At 55.0% G+C, this 13,630-nt stretch overlaps 5 protein-coding genes across 5 annotated transcripts; 2 read left to right on the top strand and 3 right to left on the bottom strand.

The window, feature by feature from the left end:
- Nucleotides 1–289: 289 nt before the first annotated feature.
- CLUP02_10446 (MRC1-like domain-containing protein) lies at nucleotides 290–4,393 on the top strand (the record flags this gene model as incomplete). The annotated part of the gene is made up of 2 exons (XM_049289422.1): nucleotides 290–3,249; nucleotides 3,301–4,393. The coding sequence occupies 2 exons, from the start codon at nucleotides 290–292 to the stop codon at nucleotides 4,391–4,393; spliced, it is 4,053 nt and encodes a 1,350-aa protein (XP_049146567.1).
- Nucleotides 4,394–5,467: 1,074 nt separating this feature from the next.
- Nucleotides 5,468–7,185, top strand: CLUP02_10445 (uncharacterized protein; the record flags this gene model as incomplete). Its single annotated transcript, XM_049289421.1, has 2 exons — nucleotides 5,468–6,139; nucleotides 6,199–7,185. 2 exons carry the CDS (start codon nucleotides 5,468–5,470, stop codon nucleotides 7,183–7,185), a joined length of 1,659 nt encoding a protein of 552 aa, XP_049146566.1.
- An 84-nt stretch (nucleotides 7,186–7,269) lies between these two features.
- On the bottom strand, nucleotides 7,270–7,765 carry CLUP02_10444 (uncharacterized protein; the record flags this gene model as incomplete). The annotated part of the gene is made up of 4 exons (XM_049289420.1): nucleotides 7,270–7,315; nucleotides 7,403–7,443; nucleotides 7,504–7,563; nucleotides 7,667–7,765. 4 exons carry the CDS (start codon nucleotides 7,763–7,765, stop codon nucleotides 7,270–7,272), a joined length of 246 nt encoding a protein of 81 aa, XP_049146565.1.
- A 2,361-nt stretch (nucleotides 7,766–10,126) lies between these two features.
- Nucleotides 10,127–11,740, bottom strand: CLUP02_10443 (vacuolar protein sorting-associated protein; the record flags this gene model as incomplete). Its single annotated transcript, XM_049289419.1, has 1 exon — nucleotides 10,127–11,740. One exon carries the CDS (start codon nucleotides 11,738–11,740, stop codon nucleotides 10,127–10,129), a length of 1,614 nt encoding a protein of 537 aa, XP_049146564.1.
- Nucleotides 11,741–11,870: 130 nt separating this feature from the next.
- Nucleotides 11,871–13,602, bottom strand: CLUP02_10442 (uncharacterized protein; the record flags this gene model as incomplete). The annotated part of the gene is made up of 7 exons (XM_049289418.1): nucleotides 11,871–12,165; nucleotides 12,205–12,728; nucleotides 12,783–12,807; nucleotides 12,862–12,979; nucleotides 13,137–13,258; nucleotides 13,323–13,363; nucleotides 13,561–13,602. The coding sequence occupies 7 exons, from the start codon at nucleotides 13,600–13,602 to the stop codon at nucleotides 11,871–11,873; spliced, it is 1,167 nt and encodes a 388-aa protein (XP_049146563.1).
- Between the last annotated feature and the right edge of the window lie 28 nt (nucleotides 13,603–13,630).

Here is a 13,630-nt window from a genome sequence, read left to right as displayed (position 1 = left end):
TGTTTAGTGGTGCCGCGTTTCGCGATAAGCCACCGACCCGTCTCGTCCCACAGGTAGCACACACCAACACGTCGCGTCGGCCAGACGCGTCGAAGAGCTCTTAATTGACTTTCACTCCACTAATACCACCACTACCCACTACCCACCACCCTACACTCACCTCTACCAAAACACTCCTCACGCAATTTTGGTACGTGCAAGTACACAACACTTCAAGCAACTTCACATTAGTCTTTTCATGTTTTGATACCCGGCTTTCTGCCTTTCTTTAATCAAAGCCACATTCACCATGGCTTCTGAGAAGGCCGCATCGCGCTCTCCCTGCGCTCTCCCAGCGCCAGAGACGATGAAGGCACGAATGGAAGCCCGTTTGGCTGCCATTGACACGAGTTCAGAGGACGACGAACCCAAGCAGACCCGAAAGAAGAGCAAGTCACCACCACGAGACACTCAAGCAAGTGACTCGGAAGAAGAAGTCGTCTTCCGCCCCAGAGGACGGCTCGCTGCCCAGCTAAAGGGCGGTGCCGAGCCTTCAGACGCAGAGGACGAGCCCGAGAGCTTTATGGACCGAATCCAAAGACGACTTGGCTCCAACAACGACGATGACGAAGAGGACGAGGACGCGACCATGGGGGATGCGGAAGAGGAAGACGACATCCCGGTAGCACCGCGGCGGCTGCAAAGGAAGCAGGATAGACAGACCACGCCGCCACCACCACGGAGCCCAGCTGCGCGATCGAGTCCTGGGCTGTTCGTTTCTCCGGACCGGCAGTCACCTGTGAAACCTACTACCACGACAACAGCAGACGACGCCTCCGACTCTGACTCCCTTCCCGCAATCACAAAGAACGCCAGATTCCAGGCACTCGTCGAGCGCAAGAAACAAGAGAGACTCGCACGCGAAGCTGAGGAGGAGAGAAAGCGCGCCGAACGAATGGAACGCGAGCCCATCAGCAACGTCGACCTCTTTGATGACGATGACGACGTCGGCAACGTCTCTGATATCACCGACGACGAGGGCGGCCGGAAGCTCAGCCAGGCCGTTAGGCCTACGAGGAAGGCGGGAAAGAAGGCCGTCGAGGAGATGGCTCGCGAGACCCAGCGCATGGCTCGTAACATGCAGCTTGCCCACGAGGCCAAGACGAGGAAGAAATTCACAAAGGCGGATTTCCTCCAGCGCTTCAACTTCGGTGCTCAACCCAAGTCTGATCCCAAGTTGTCGAGCTCCAGCCGCCCTACCACACCCGTCTCAGCGCACCAGACCGACGCTGAGATGAAGGACCCCGAGACGCCGCCCAGCTCCCCGCCTGTCGCCAAGGCTGCCTCCCCTGCCAAGGTTCAAGAGCCCACGACTGTCGCGCAGCCCACCATTGACCCAGACGACGATGGTGACATGCTTTCCCTCGACGACGTGTTTGAGGCATCGAGAAGACTTAACAAGGGCAAGGGCAAGGTCGTTGCACCTCCTGAAGAGACTATCGTCAAGGATGTCAAACCCAGACGTCAAGTCCGCATCAAGCTGCCCTCAGTCTCAGTAAACCATGCAGTCATTGACCTTGACGACGACGACGAGTTGGCCATCGCCAAGAACGGCAAATTTGACGCCATCTTTAATAGGGCTCCGGGAAACAAGGCAGATGCATCTCGGTCTCTACTTAATCTGCGTCGCCTCGCTCGGGTGGGATCGCCGACAAAGGAGAGGAAGAGGAAATACGAAAAGGCAACAATCACCACGGCTCAATTGCAGATGACGCTACAGCAGCGCGCCCGTCAACAAGCCAAGATCGAGCGTGAAAAGCGTCTCGAGTACCTCAAGTCAAAGGGTATCGTCGTGCAGACCGCCGAGGAGCGTGAACGCGAGATGCAAGAGGTTGAGGATATTGTCTCTCGCGCTAGGAGGGAAGCCGAAGAGATTATGGAGCGCGAGAGAGCAGCTGCCAAGCAGGAGAAGAAGGAGAAGAGGAAGAATGGCGAGCTCGACGTCTGGGACGACAGTGACGATGAGTCGTACGACGGTTCCGAGGAGGAGGCGGAGGGAGGCGTTGAGGTCGAGCTTGAGCTGTCTGGCTCTGAAGACGAGAATGTCGATGATGATGAAGATGGTGGCTCCGAGGTGGAAATGGAAGGTGTTGCGTTGTTCGACAACGAAGCTGATGACAGCGGCTCAGAACACCCTGAGGCCGAGGTTGAGGCCCAAGAAGTCGAGAATGATCCCGAGTCCGAGGACGACATGGGTCTTCCCACGCGCAACATCCGTCGATCAAAGAAGAGCCAAGTCATCTCGGATGATGAAGACGAGGACAGAATCGAAGCGACGCCAAGACCCAGGACTGCTACCCAACAATCCCCTGCTGCACCCAACACCAAATCACCCGCCGTTCCCACCTCGGTATTGCGCTCTGCCAAGAAGACATTCATTCCCGGACTGCCCGTTACGGGTGCCGCTGGTCTGGGTCTGACCCAGATCTTCGCTGGTACAATGGACGACAGCCAGGCAGCTCCTGGTACGATCCCCTCTCAGTCACCTATGCCGGATTTCGACAGCCTTCCCGACTCCAACTTGATGGGTCTTACTCAACAACACGACAGCATGATTCTTGACAGCCAGGGCGGTGATACCCAGAGAGCCGACACGCAGCCTGATTCCGCAGAGGGCGTGCGCCTGCATTTCACCCAATCCCAAGCGCGTGGATTTGACAGCCTCTTGCGCGACGACGACCCGTTCACTCAAACTTCTATGGATGCCACTCAGGATGCCGGGCCGCAGGACTACACGCCGTTGAAGCAGCGCTTCGTCGAACCGCCCCCGTCGACCGTGGATACCATGGTCCTGGACAGGGACGCCGAGGTCGATTCAGTGCAAGATTACCCCCTCGTCCGCAGGGGTAAACTGCGCCGCAAGATTGACGTCGTAGCCGCTGTCGCGGATGACGAAGATATCGAGGACTCCAGGGCCAGCCCCGAGGTAGACGAATTCGGTTTCAAAACGACGGCCTTCAACGTCATAAAGGAGGCTGTCAAGAAGCAGAAGCAGCTCAAGAAGGCGGAGGAGTACAACCGCAAGAAGAGCAAGGCCAAGGAGATGGTGGAGGAGCAGGCCGACGAGTCCGAGGATGAGTATGCAGGACTTGGAGGTGCGGATGGCGAGGACAGCGATGACGACAGTGATGCTGCCTCCGTCAAGGAGATGATTGACGACGAGAACGGCATGACTGCTGATGATGAGCGCAAACTTGCTGCCCTTCACGCGTAAGTGATCTCTGTCTTGGCTTCAGTATTCTCAGCTAACAAAATTCTCAGGGACAACGAGCGTCAGAGCGATGAGAAGATGGTCGACAAGCTCTTCCATGACATCACAACCGGTATGCTCCGCCGCAAGCGCGGCGCCGACTATGACCTCTCTGACTCAGACGACGGCGGCGAGGCTCGTCGGCGTTTGAAGCGTCGTCAGTTCCAGAAAATGCAGCAGGCCCTCTTCGCGGATGAGCGCATCAAGAAAATTGCGGAGAAACCCGGCAACCAGGCCTTCCTTCGCACCATTGAGGACCGCGGCAGTGACGAGGAGATGGACTTCCTCGACTTCGCGCCCGAGCCAACGGAGACGGAGGACTCGCAGTCTCAAGAGCAACAGCAGCAGCAGACCACTGTCCCAGACAGTCAGCCCGGAGCGCAACGTGCACCTCTCGCCTCCAACGCTGCCAACGTACCGTCCACCACCAACGCGCGGAGGACAAAGGACGGCAAGAGGCCCTCCAACCTGGGCGAGATTCGCGAGTCCGTCTCGAGTCTGCTCGAGGACCTGAACGAAGTGATTCCTGCCACGGACCCGCACTCGGACAGCGAGGCGGACGACGAGGAGGCGCAACCTTCTAACAAGGAGAACCGCTCCCCGGGCAAGAACCCGCGCCGCACCAACTCGCGTCAGGTGGTCGTCGACCGCCTCACCATGAAACGGCAGTCATCCTCCAACATGTCGACAACGTCCTCCAAGCTCGCCTTTGCTATGCCAAACGCCGCCGCCTCGGCTTCTAGCGGCGGCAGCAGCTTCAGGGTCCCTGCACTGCTCCGGCGCGCGACGACGAACTCGTCTGTGTTGAGTTCGCAGGGTTCCGGTGGCGGCAGTATCGGTGGCGGTATCGGTAGCAGCGGAGCCGGCAACGGCGGCGCTGCGGCTTTCTCTGCTCGTGGCGGCGGTGGCGGTGGTTTCGGCGACGATGGCAAAATCAAGAAGAACGCGAGCAAGAAGTCGGGTGTTAGTGCTTTGGCGAGAGAGAATGAGCGCCGAGCGGCGATCCAGGAGAATGAGAAGAGGAGGGAGGCGAGGAAGTGGAAGGGTGCTGAGAGGAGACACCAGGCTGTTAATGGCCTCTTTGGGTCGGGCAAGTTTGAGTGAGGAGGTCGTGTTTGGTGGTGAGGGTGTATTGCAGAGCTACGGCTTGAATTGTCTGGGAGTTTGCAATGATGGATACCGAAGATCAATGACGGACTGGGTAAAAAGGCTTTGGACGGAGTCTGGGACTGAATTTGGAGTTTGGGTACGGGGTGAGGATTTGTGTGTTTCATGGTTTGCCGATAGGTTCGCTTCAGGAGTTGCATTATTCCAACGCATTTCAAGCAAGTTCTTTTGATCTTTGAAGATGAGCATGTGAGATTCTGAAAAGCCCGTGGCTTGTTTGCTATGGTATCATGAAGCAATAAACAAGATGTTCTTCCTCTGGCCCTAAGCGTCCGTTCACCTGCAGATAAAATCCAGGCGTCCTTTCTCGATCACATTGACAAGACGTCCAAGTGAGGTTTCTTGAATTCGATAATGCACACATTACACATAAACCTCCTCACCGAGAAGCGTGGCCACGATTACGATCGAGTGAAAGCCACCCTACTAAGGTATTGTAGAGGGGTTCCTATAACTGACAGCTCAAATATCCGTAGCTGTCTTCCGTTGGTCGTTACAACTACGATTGCCCTCTTTAGGCAACAATAATCCTTCTAGTAAGACAGAAAACCAGCCAACGCGGGGGAGTCGCGAGGAGGATGCTGACAGGAGACATATCCCCGCTCGACTACGACTAAACTCCGCGCCTGCGACAACTTCTTCTCCAACAGGAAGGAAAACATCGAGTTTCTCGGGCGCTCGGGCAATGCAACACCCCTGCCGACTAGTGCCGATGGAGACTTGATTGTATTCCTTCGACTCCTTCTAGTTCGTCGTAAGTCCGTCCTCGTCTGACATCGGTTGATCGGGGTCCACGGTCCGGTGTAGTCCGGCTTGTTACGGCCGATCATGGGGCGGATAGCCCCGTTTCAAATCCGAACCCCGTGAATCTTTTGGGACTTATTTATGATGTCCGCAGCATTCTTACAGAAGTGATGTATTGGTCAAACGTAGCGATTTCGCGCCTCTGTAGAAACCAACATTAGTTATTTCCGTCGTTCTCACAACCGCAGACCGAATCGAATCGCAGCCATGTCTTCAACCACCACCATCACAATGACGACCGAAACTCAGGAGCAGCCACGAGCACCAGACCTGTCCAAACACCCCAAACTAACACGAGAACAAGCAGGCCACCTCCGCCACTTCCACAACCTCGTCGCCCAGCCCGACAACGACTGGAACCTCATGGGCTCGCAGGAGCCCCTCCAGGAATTCCTCGACGCCTACCGCTACCAGCTCGCGACCATGGCCTACGCCGCCGGCGCCGCGCACTTCCACCGCCAACCGGCCCTCCGCAGCGTCTACAAGACGCTCATGCGCCAGACGATCCGCAAGATGCTCCTGCGCGCCGTGTGGGCGTACTGGTTCAACACGAGCATGGCCGGGATCGCGACCGATCCGGACCTGAAGGAGCTCAGGAAGCCGTGGGCTGACCCCGTTGTGAGGGAGAATATCATGTACAGCGGGCATTTGCTGATGATGGTGGCGTTGTATGGGATGTTGTTTGACGATGACGAGTTTGAGCGGCCGGGATCGTTGGAGTTTTTGTGGAATCCGTTGTTTTTTGGGATGGGTCCGGAGAAGTTCTCGTATGATGCGGGAAGCTTGCAGGATGCTATCCTCAAGGAGATGGAGGGGAACGGGTGGATTGGGGTATGCTGTGAGCCGAATATGGTGTTTGTGGTTTGCAACCAGTTTCCTGTAAGTACCAACATGTGCCTACTGACAACTGAGAGTTGTGCGCTGACGAGTTGCGCAAGCTGATCGGAATGCGTCTGAGAGACGCTCGTCTGGGCACTTCGGTCGTAGACGACGTTTTGGAAAAGTACAAAGCAGCATGGGACAAGAAAGGGCTCGTCGGCTCCGATGGCCTCCTGCCTGACGCGTGGATGGTCAAGCAGGACTTCACTATCCGCCCCAAAGATCCCGCATGGACGGCGTGGGGCTCGGCCTTTATGAACTCGTGGAACGGGTCCGTCGTGAGGTCTCACTACGAAGACCAGGCCCTCGGGTACGTCACCAACACGGGAGGAGGCGAGATTCGTCTGAACCCACCTGTCGTCGGCAACGAGTTCAGAAAGCTGGTCAAGGAAGACGGCGCGGCGCCGGACTCTCGCGAGACGCTCGAACAGGCGGTGCGCAACGCCAAGGAGGCCGAGGCGGGTAAGAAGGGAGGCTTTCCGTATACCAAGCCCACGTTTGGGTATATTGTCCAGTGGCTCTCCGAGCTAGGCAAGGAAGCCGAGCTGACGGCGTTGCTCAAATACGCGGACGAAGAGTTGGGGTCCAAGTGGGAGCGCGGCGGGCTGTATTACCCGCGCAACGACGAGCCGTTTGACGAGGAGATGAGGTGGACGCACATGGACCCGTTTTCCGGCAACGCGGCGATCGGGTACGCAAGGTTGAATGTCGAGGACGGGCAGAAGATTATTTGGGAGCGGCCTTGGACTGCGCAAGACGTCTCGACGCGGCCGTTTGTCGATGCAGTCACTTTGGCTGATGGCGTTGACTTCTTGCGTGGAGATTGGAGCGAGGAGGAGAGGATGCTGGTGCTCACTGTCAGGTCGTGGGATGGCTCGACGAGGACAATCAAGCCTGTTCTCAGGAACTTGGGGCCTGGGACATGGAATGTGTTTATTGATGGACAACTGAGATTGTCACGAACACTTTCATCGGGAGAAGATATTGCTTTGGAAGTACAAGTTGGGCATCGGGATGTTGATATCATGGCTGTCAAGCAAGCGTGAGATGGAGATCGGGACTCTTTCGTATTGTTTTTTTAATGACCTTCTGGTCATGAATACATTCATTTGCAATCATATGTCCCCGCCTCAATTCCAGCAGTAGCAGTCGCAGGCGTTCCCAAGGTCTACGTTCCTGCAGTGAGGCAAGTATCGTCAGCGTGTCTACAAACAAGGCTCGGCAAGAGTCGAGGCCGCCGAAAGTGAATATGTTAAGACTTACGCATATCCGCGGGCGTTGCTCCAAGGAGCGCCGCGCTGACACTGTCCATATCATTAAGCATCCATTCACAGCATGCGCGATCATCATGTAATGGAACTCACGTTGCTGTTACACACTGAAGTGGTGCACTGACGTTGGTCATCTGGAGAGCAGTTGGACGCCTGTCAGGTTCCGAAGTTAGTCTTGACCGAATCATGCTAGTTGCTTTCAAATGACTGAGAGAATGAGGGTCGTAGGAATGTAGAAGGCGAGGTTGTGACTTACGCCCCAACCAGAGTTCGGTGTCTGTCTGCATTCCCATCTCATCAAGCCAAGAGCTGAACTACTGAAGAGGGTGATGCCGGCGAGGACGGATAGCTTCATGTCGATTTCGCGGATCTAAGGTATATGGGTGTTCGAGATGGCTTGGAGGTTACGCCGTATACCTCTCTCATATCGTGGGGAAGGAGGCTTTAAATATGTCTTGGATCGGGCAAGTGAGAGAAAGCTCACACTTCGTGAGTAGACATACCGGCACTGCGGTTGTGAATCACTCCAACAACCACAAGCTAACTCTATGTAGCCTAAGCTACGATGTTGAAATGAGATTTTAGATGAGCGGACCTGTAACTGGAAGAAAAAGAGTACTTACTTTATCTACAGAATAGTCTAAGTGAGTCTTCGCTCCTGTATCAACATCCTGTAATCTAAAAGTCACTGGGCCTTTCTTCTTGGCTGAACATGCAACACCAATGCCAATGAAGCTGGAGCTGGGCTCTGAGGAACTCTAATATACTAATTCACAAGAGTGTAGTCGAGGCCGGCGTGTCGCCAAATATAAGAACCCGAGAAGACTTCGTCTCGAGTCATGGCTAAATTGCCTGTCTTGGCAAAAGGATATGGCCTAGACTTGCAACTCGCAAGTCAACATTCCAAGACCATCAATGCTGAAAGTCCCTTCCATGAATGATGTTACTTGACGGAAAATTGTTCAATAATCGAGGTTGCATACAGGTAATTATCGTTGAGCGCGCGCTTGGGGCACATTGCGCGTTTTGTGTAATTAAAAAGTGTACCGTATCGTGTGATTTCCCTTGAAAGCCTGATCCCGACAAGGTCGATCTTTTGCGCCTGTAAAGCCGGGAAGAAAAAAACCACCACATAGGTGATTATGAATAGGGGGTTCATAGGAGGGAAATCCGCGTCTGGACGCATTCGGTTGAGCTTGAGACGGCTGCGGAATCTCGTCAGACTTCAAATTTTTCTACCGGTACGTCTGGGCTGACTATATAGTGACTTCATGATTTGAGTTGATTCCACATCGCTGATGTTGAGGTGACTGGTTATGACTTGAGGTGGTGTTGTGGAAACCTAGCGATCTTCAGGGTCGACTTGGGTCCTTGAAGATAAGATAGTACGACTTCAGCCAGCAAAGGTGTTTACGAATGAACCTTTTCTACAGGCTCTAGAGTTGAGTGACAAAACGATGAACTGATGAGATTCCTTCAGTGCTTGGTCCATACCGGAATAGGTCACGTGCGATATGGAATAAACATCCACGAATACACCACGACCATTCGACCCATACATCTGTAGGACAGAATTTGCCAGAGGGAGGGCATGAGAACCGCCTGAATGTGTCTATGACCTAGTGAAGGAAATATTAACGTGTAATTGGGTCCTGCAAAGGTTGCGAGTTCGAATTTGGTGGTCCTACATAATGCCACAGGCAGCTCATTTTTCTTTTTCGTATTTTCTGGCCAATCTGTCAGGTATTTCAAGAGACGTCTGATCATCGTGGTTTCCCCCGTCTTGATGCCCTGGACTCTGACAAGGCACCTTCTTTGGATGGCGGATACCGCACTTGGACTTTGAAGCCTGATTTAGGCTTGGCTAAGCCCATCAGACTTACCTCGGCCAGCTTGCTCTCCAGCGAGTCGAGTGCTTCTATCCAGAGCGAACTCATGCGAAGAGCGCCAAAGAAACAGATGTAAGCCAGTAGCCGTACCATCGTGCGAGTGGCCGGCTACCAGGGCGGACTACGCAGCATCCGAGGAGTAACACTGAACACCGACTTCTTGGCTGTGAATAACAGAAATCGTCTGGAACTTGTAAGAAATACGAATCCAGTTGGATCTTCGATACGTCTGCCGAGAATCATCCAAGGCACGGAACAAGAGGAGAACTTCGTTCCATTTATCGGCGGGTCGGGATGCCAACCTGACACGCGGGGGACTCTTATAGTCTTGCTGCCCGATGTGTATGTTACTTTACCCAAGACCTTCTGGATGCGTATCCGTGACGGGAAGGATAGACTTGACAAGGTCTGAGGGACCTAGGTAACAGAGACTGGATGGCGTGCATGAGGCCGGGTTGGTCGTGCTATTTGGATCGGAGCGGCACGGAACTGTCCCGTCGAGAGCGGTCGGGGAGTCGGATATAGGAAGGTACTTGCCGGGGTCAAGTAACATGCAATCTCTTTCTGGCAACCTTGTTTCGACTACAAGTTGCCATGTCCAGACTTGAAATCGGTCTGTGGGCCGTTGAGCGCTCTGGAATAGAGAGCAGATGTCGCACTTTTGTACATTCCTCCCGTTCTACTTGGATACATGAAGCGATCTTGTATGCCGGCCTCATCACTCAATGGATGCATGCAAGGCGTCAACTAAATATAACATGTTTCATTGGGGTTTGATTGTTCTTTGCTTCATCTATACCATTACCTGTAACAAAAAGGAAACTCATCTAACTATACCACGTCTGTCCGGGCTTTAAGCTATCCAAGATCCGGCAGCGGGTAGTAATGCAGAGCTTCTCGCGATCGAGCCGCTTGAACTTGGGACCCAACGGCCCGGAGACGTAGTGGTACTGCGCGAACAAGCGCCACTGGCGCATATCGGCCAAGCTGTAGAGCTTATCGCCCCAAGGGCCGGCGTAATGGAACCATGACGTCGGCGCGTCGGGGTTCTCGGCCGTGGGGAACAGACTGGTGGGGTTCTCCTTCCGGTGGCCGCTAGCCACGTCGACCTCGTCATCGAGGTCGTCGTCGAGGTCCTCGTCCAGATCTTGGACGTAGTCGTACCAGTAGGTGTAGGCGTTCTTTGACGGGTCCCAAAGGGGTCCCTTGTCGGTCACGTCCTTGAGCATCTTGAAAGGCAGCACGTACGGGTGCTCGCCGGCCTGCGCGTACATGGCATGGGAGCCGACGGCGGAGTAGATGACGGGACGCTCGCCCCGCTTCTCGACGGCATTGTACGTGTAAGCCTGGCCGCCCTCGTGTTCCGAGAAGAAGATGCCACGGGGCACACCGTTCTCGAAGCGCATCATGCAGTGCTCCCAGTCGCCGACGTGGTTGCCGAAGCGAATGGTCAGGACCGTCTGACCGAGGTTGTACGAGTAGAAGAAAAACCAGAAGGCGTCGACGATGCCGGAGCCCTTGTCGACGAGGACGAGGACGGCCGGGGCCTTTGAGTAGCCTTCCTGATCGGGCTTGTGGGTTGGCGTGTCGGGAATGGGCTTCTGGCCCTGGTCTCGGCGGCGGTGCTGGAAGCCGGCGGCGCGGGCGGAGCCTTCTGGGAATTGTGGGTAGCGACGAGGGTCCGAGATGCGGTGAACGGGGTGATCGCGAGATACGTCGAACCACGTCGTATCCTCAGTTTCATGTCGTGGGTGTTCAGAGTCCCCAACTGGGCTGTTGGGCGTCTCTTCCTTGTCGCCATCGTCCTCATCATCGTTCCATGGCTCAGGAATGCCAACGTGACTGTGCAGCCATTCGGGTCTCTGCTCGACATCGTCATCGCTGGTGAGGTAAACCATGCCATCCTCCTTGTTAAGCATGTGCAAATCCGACAGAATCAGGGAGCGGTTCAACGCCTCTTTTTCCAAGTAGGGCGTCATGTGCCGAATGTGTTCCGCAATGTCGGCGGGCCAGAAGTTCTCGCCCGAGTAGAGGTGGACTAGCGGCGCATACTTGAGAACATAGTCGGGAATCTCCTTCAAGACCTTCCTCCTCTCTTCCTTGTCGTCCCGCGGCGAGCGCTTCTTGGAAGCCGTCTCCCACCCAGAATGGCGTCCATCAAGTGACCTAAGCTCCAACCGCAAATCACCGGCGTCGGAGTCGTTCTTGTAGGGGAAGAGAGAAGCTGGGTCCCATGAGAGATGATGAACACCGCAGAGACTCAGCCAACGGCAGGCCTGACGATCGAGCCAGTACGGGCTGCTGCTGACCCATTTCTTATCCTCGCGCTGCTTGGCCGGGTCTGGCGGGTTTGGGTTGAGGTAGCGGGGCAGGAACCATGCGAGGAACGACACCGACACCAAGAAGGCGAGGAAGATGGTGAAGCGGCGTAGATAATACATCGGATAAGTTCGTTGGTGGCTCCAGGCCTCGCAGGATAGGGATTGGGTTCGTGAGAATAACAAAAGAGCCTCAAAAGGGTGCCGGTGTAAGATAGGGCGCCGGGATCGATTGGTAATAAGCTATTCGCAGTTATGGAGGCTGAGTGATGGTTCGGAGGGGCTTCGGGATGCCGGCACGTCTTGCGAAAGCCAGCGGGGTCTCGCACAGCATCACCAAGTGTACATGTAGGGTGTAGTCTACTATTGAGATGTCGAAGGTGGGAGGTGCGAGCGGATATGCATGGCCGGTCGGACGCTGAGGCCCCTTGGTCAAGTGTTTTGTGTTGTTGGACAGAGAAAGCTTGTTAGGCGCAAGTGTGTGAAGGGAAAAAGAGTTGAGCAGTGCAAGCAAGAAGGAAGCTTTGGGTTGGGGTTTGGGACGGAACCTAGCGGTATGCGGTCAGCGGTATGCGCGGGCGGCGGACGGCGAGAGCGACAGCGGCAGCAACCCGCAGGAAGCAGGGAAGCAAGGGCCATCAATCATCAGGGACGTACGGTTACTTCGTGCTGGATTCGGCCATGAACCTGGGCGTGGGAGGACGGCAGACGGGAGGGGATTGGAGGGGGGTGCGGATGGATGTTCCACTACTGGCTGGGTCTGTCTCTGATGCAGCCCGCCACCCGACCGAGGGATCTGGATTCTTTCTTTGAATCCTTTTCTGTATCCGTACAGAGTACCTTGCAACGGGGGCACTAGATAGATGTTGGTACACTTCCTGACTAGAGCAGAGATACATGCACTATCTACTGTGATCGCCCGGATGAGGCAGGTATCTCTCCGCCCATTCTCCAAAGAAAGAGAAAGGGAATGGCGCCAAGGTTCCCGGTACCTCATGCAGGCAGCAGACCGGGAGGGTTCAGCGATCTGCGGGACCAACCAGATCCCTGCAGATTCCCACGAGGAGTAGTCAAGCTCCAGTTCCGCACGCCGCTGACTCTCTACACCGCCCTGCCTTTACTCGCGCCTTGTCTTTAACTCTTGATGTATCCGTACGCAGTGCACCGTGCCATCGCCTCTACCTATGTCGCTAGATGACCATAGTACGGCAAGCAGCCGATCCCTGTAGCCATCCATTCATCACGAGTCGTCTTGCTGTGTATCCTTCAGTAAAGGTTGCTCCCCGTCCACATGTGAGCTTGCAGTGGGCGGGTGGGCTTCCTGAGTGACGTGCCGGGATGACTTTGCAGACACAGGGCTCACTAACCATCTGCCGAAACCCGTGAGCTATTATGTAAGTAGTAGGAAACACTCCATTCTGAGGCTTTTCTGGCATGCCTATTTTCCCCTTTTTGAAAGGAAGGCAATCTTTCTAGATGTGTTCCCAATTAATCTCCGATTTTCTCGCTGACTACCTACCGGCACCAGTATCTGTACCTAGCGGCCAACGGTTTTCAGCCCACGTATTTCTCACAGGGCAGACATTTTTTCCACTGACATTCTTTCCATAGTTCGTGAACCAGTGCTGGTGTCGCAGGATTCTTTTGGATGATCATACTTCATTAGCTCTAGTTTAAGCCGTACTCGCACTGCTGCCGCGGCCACCCTACGGCCCCGTACGAGTCTCCCCAGGACCTCTCGTCAGCCTGACCACATCATGCCTCCATGCATGTCTCTCCCAAAATTCCATGTGCCAGCCTAGGAGAGCCCGACACCGGAAAAGGGGCCCTACCGGAAAAGGGGCCCTACCGCAGTAGAGCCTCGCAACGGCTGTCACATAGTTTCACCGTCTCATCCGAGGCTTCGCCCTATCTGGGCTCCATCTTCATTCATCGTTACCAACAGGCAACAGCATACGCTGAGTCCGGATTGCGAGATATACCATCGCGAACGCAAAGTCTGTATGGTCCGAT

The sequence above is a fragment of the Colletotrichum lupini genome, chromosome 5 (genome assembly GCF_023278565.1).
Source record: "Colletotrichum lupini chromosome 5, complete sequence".
NCBI classification, from domain to species: Eukaryota; Fungi; Ascomycota; class Sordariomycetes; order Glomerellales; family Glomerellaceae; genus Colletotrichum; species Colletotrichum lupini.
The sequence above is the reverse complement of the archived record's forward strand: the minus strand, read 5'-3'. Positions and strand labels throughout refer to the sequence as shown.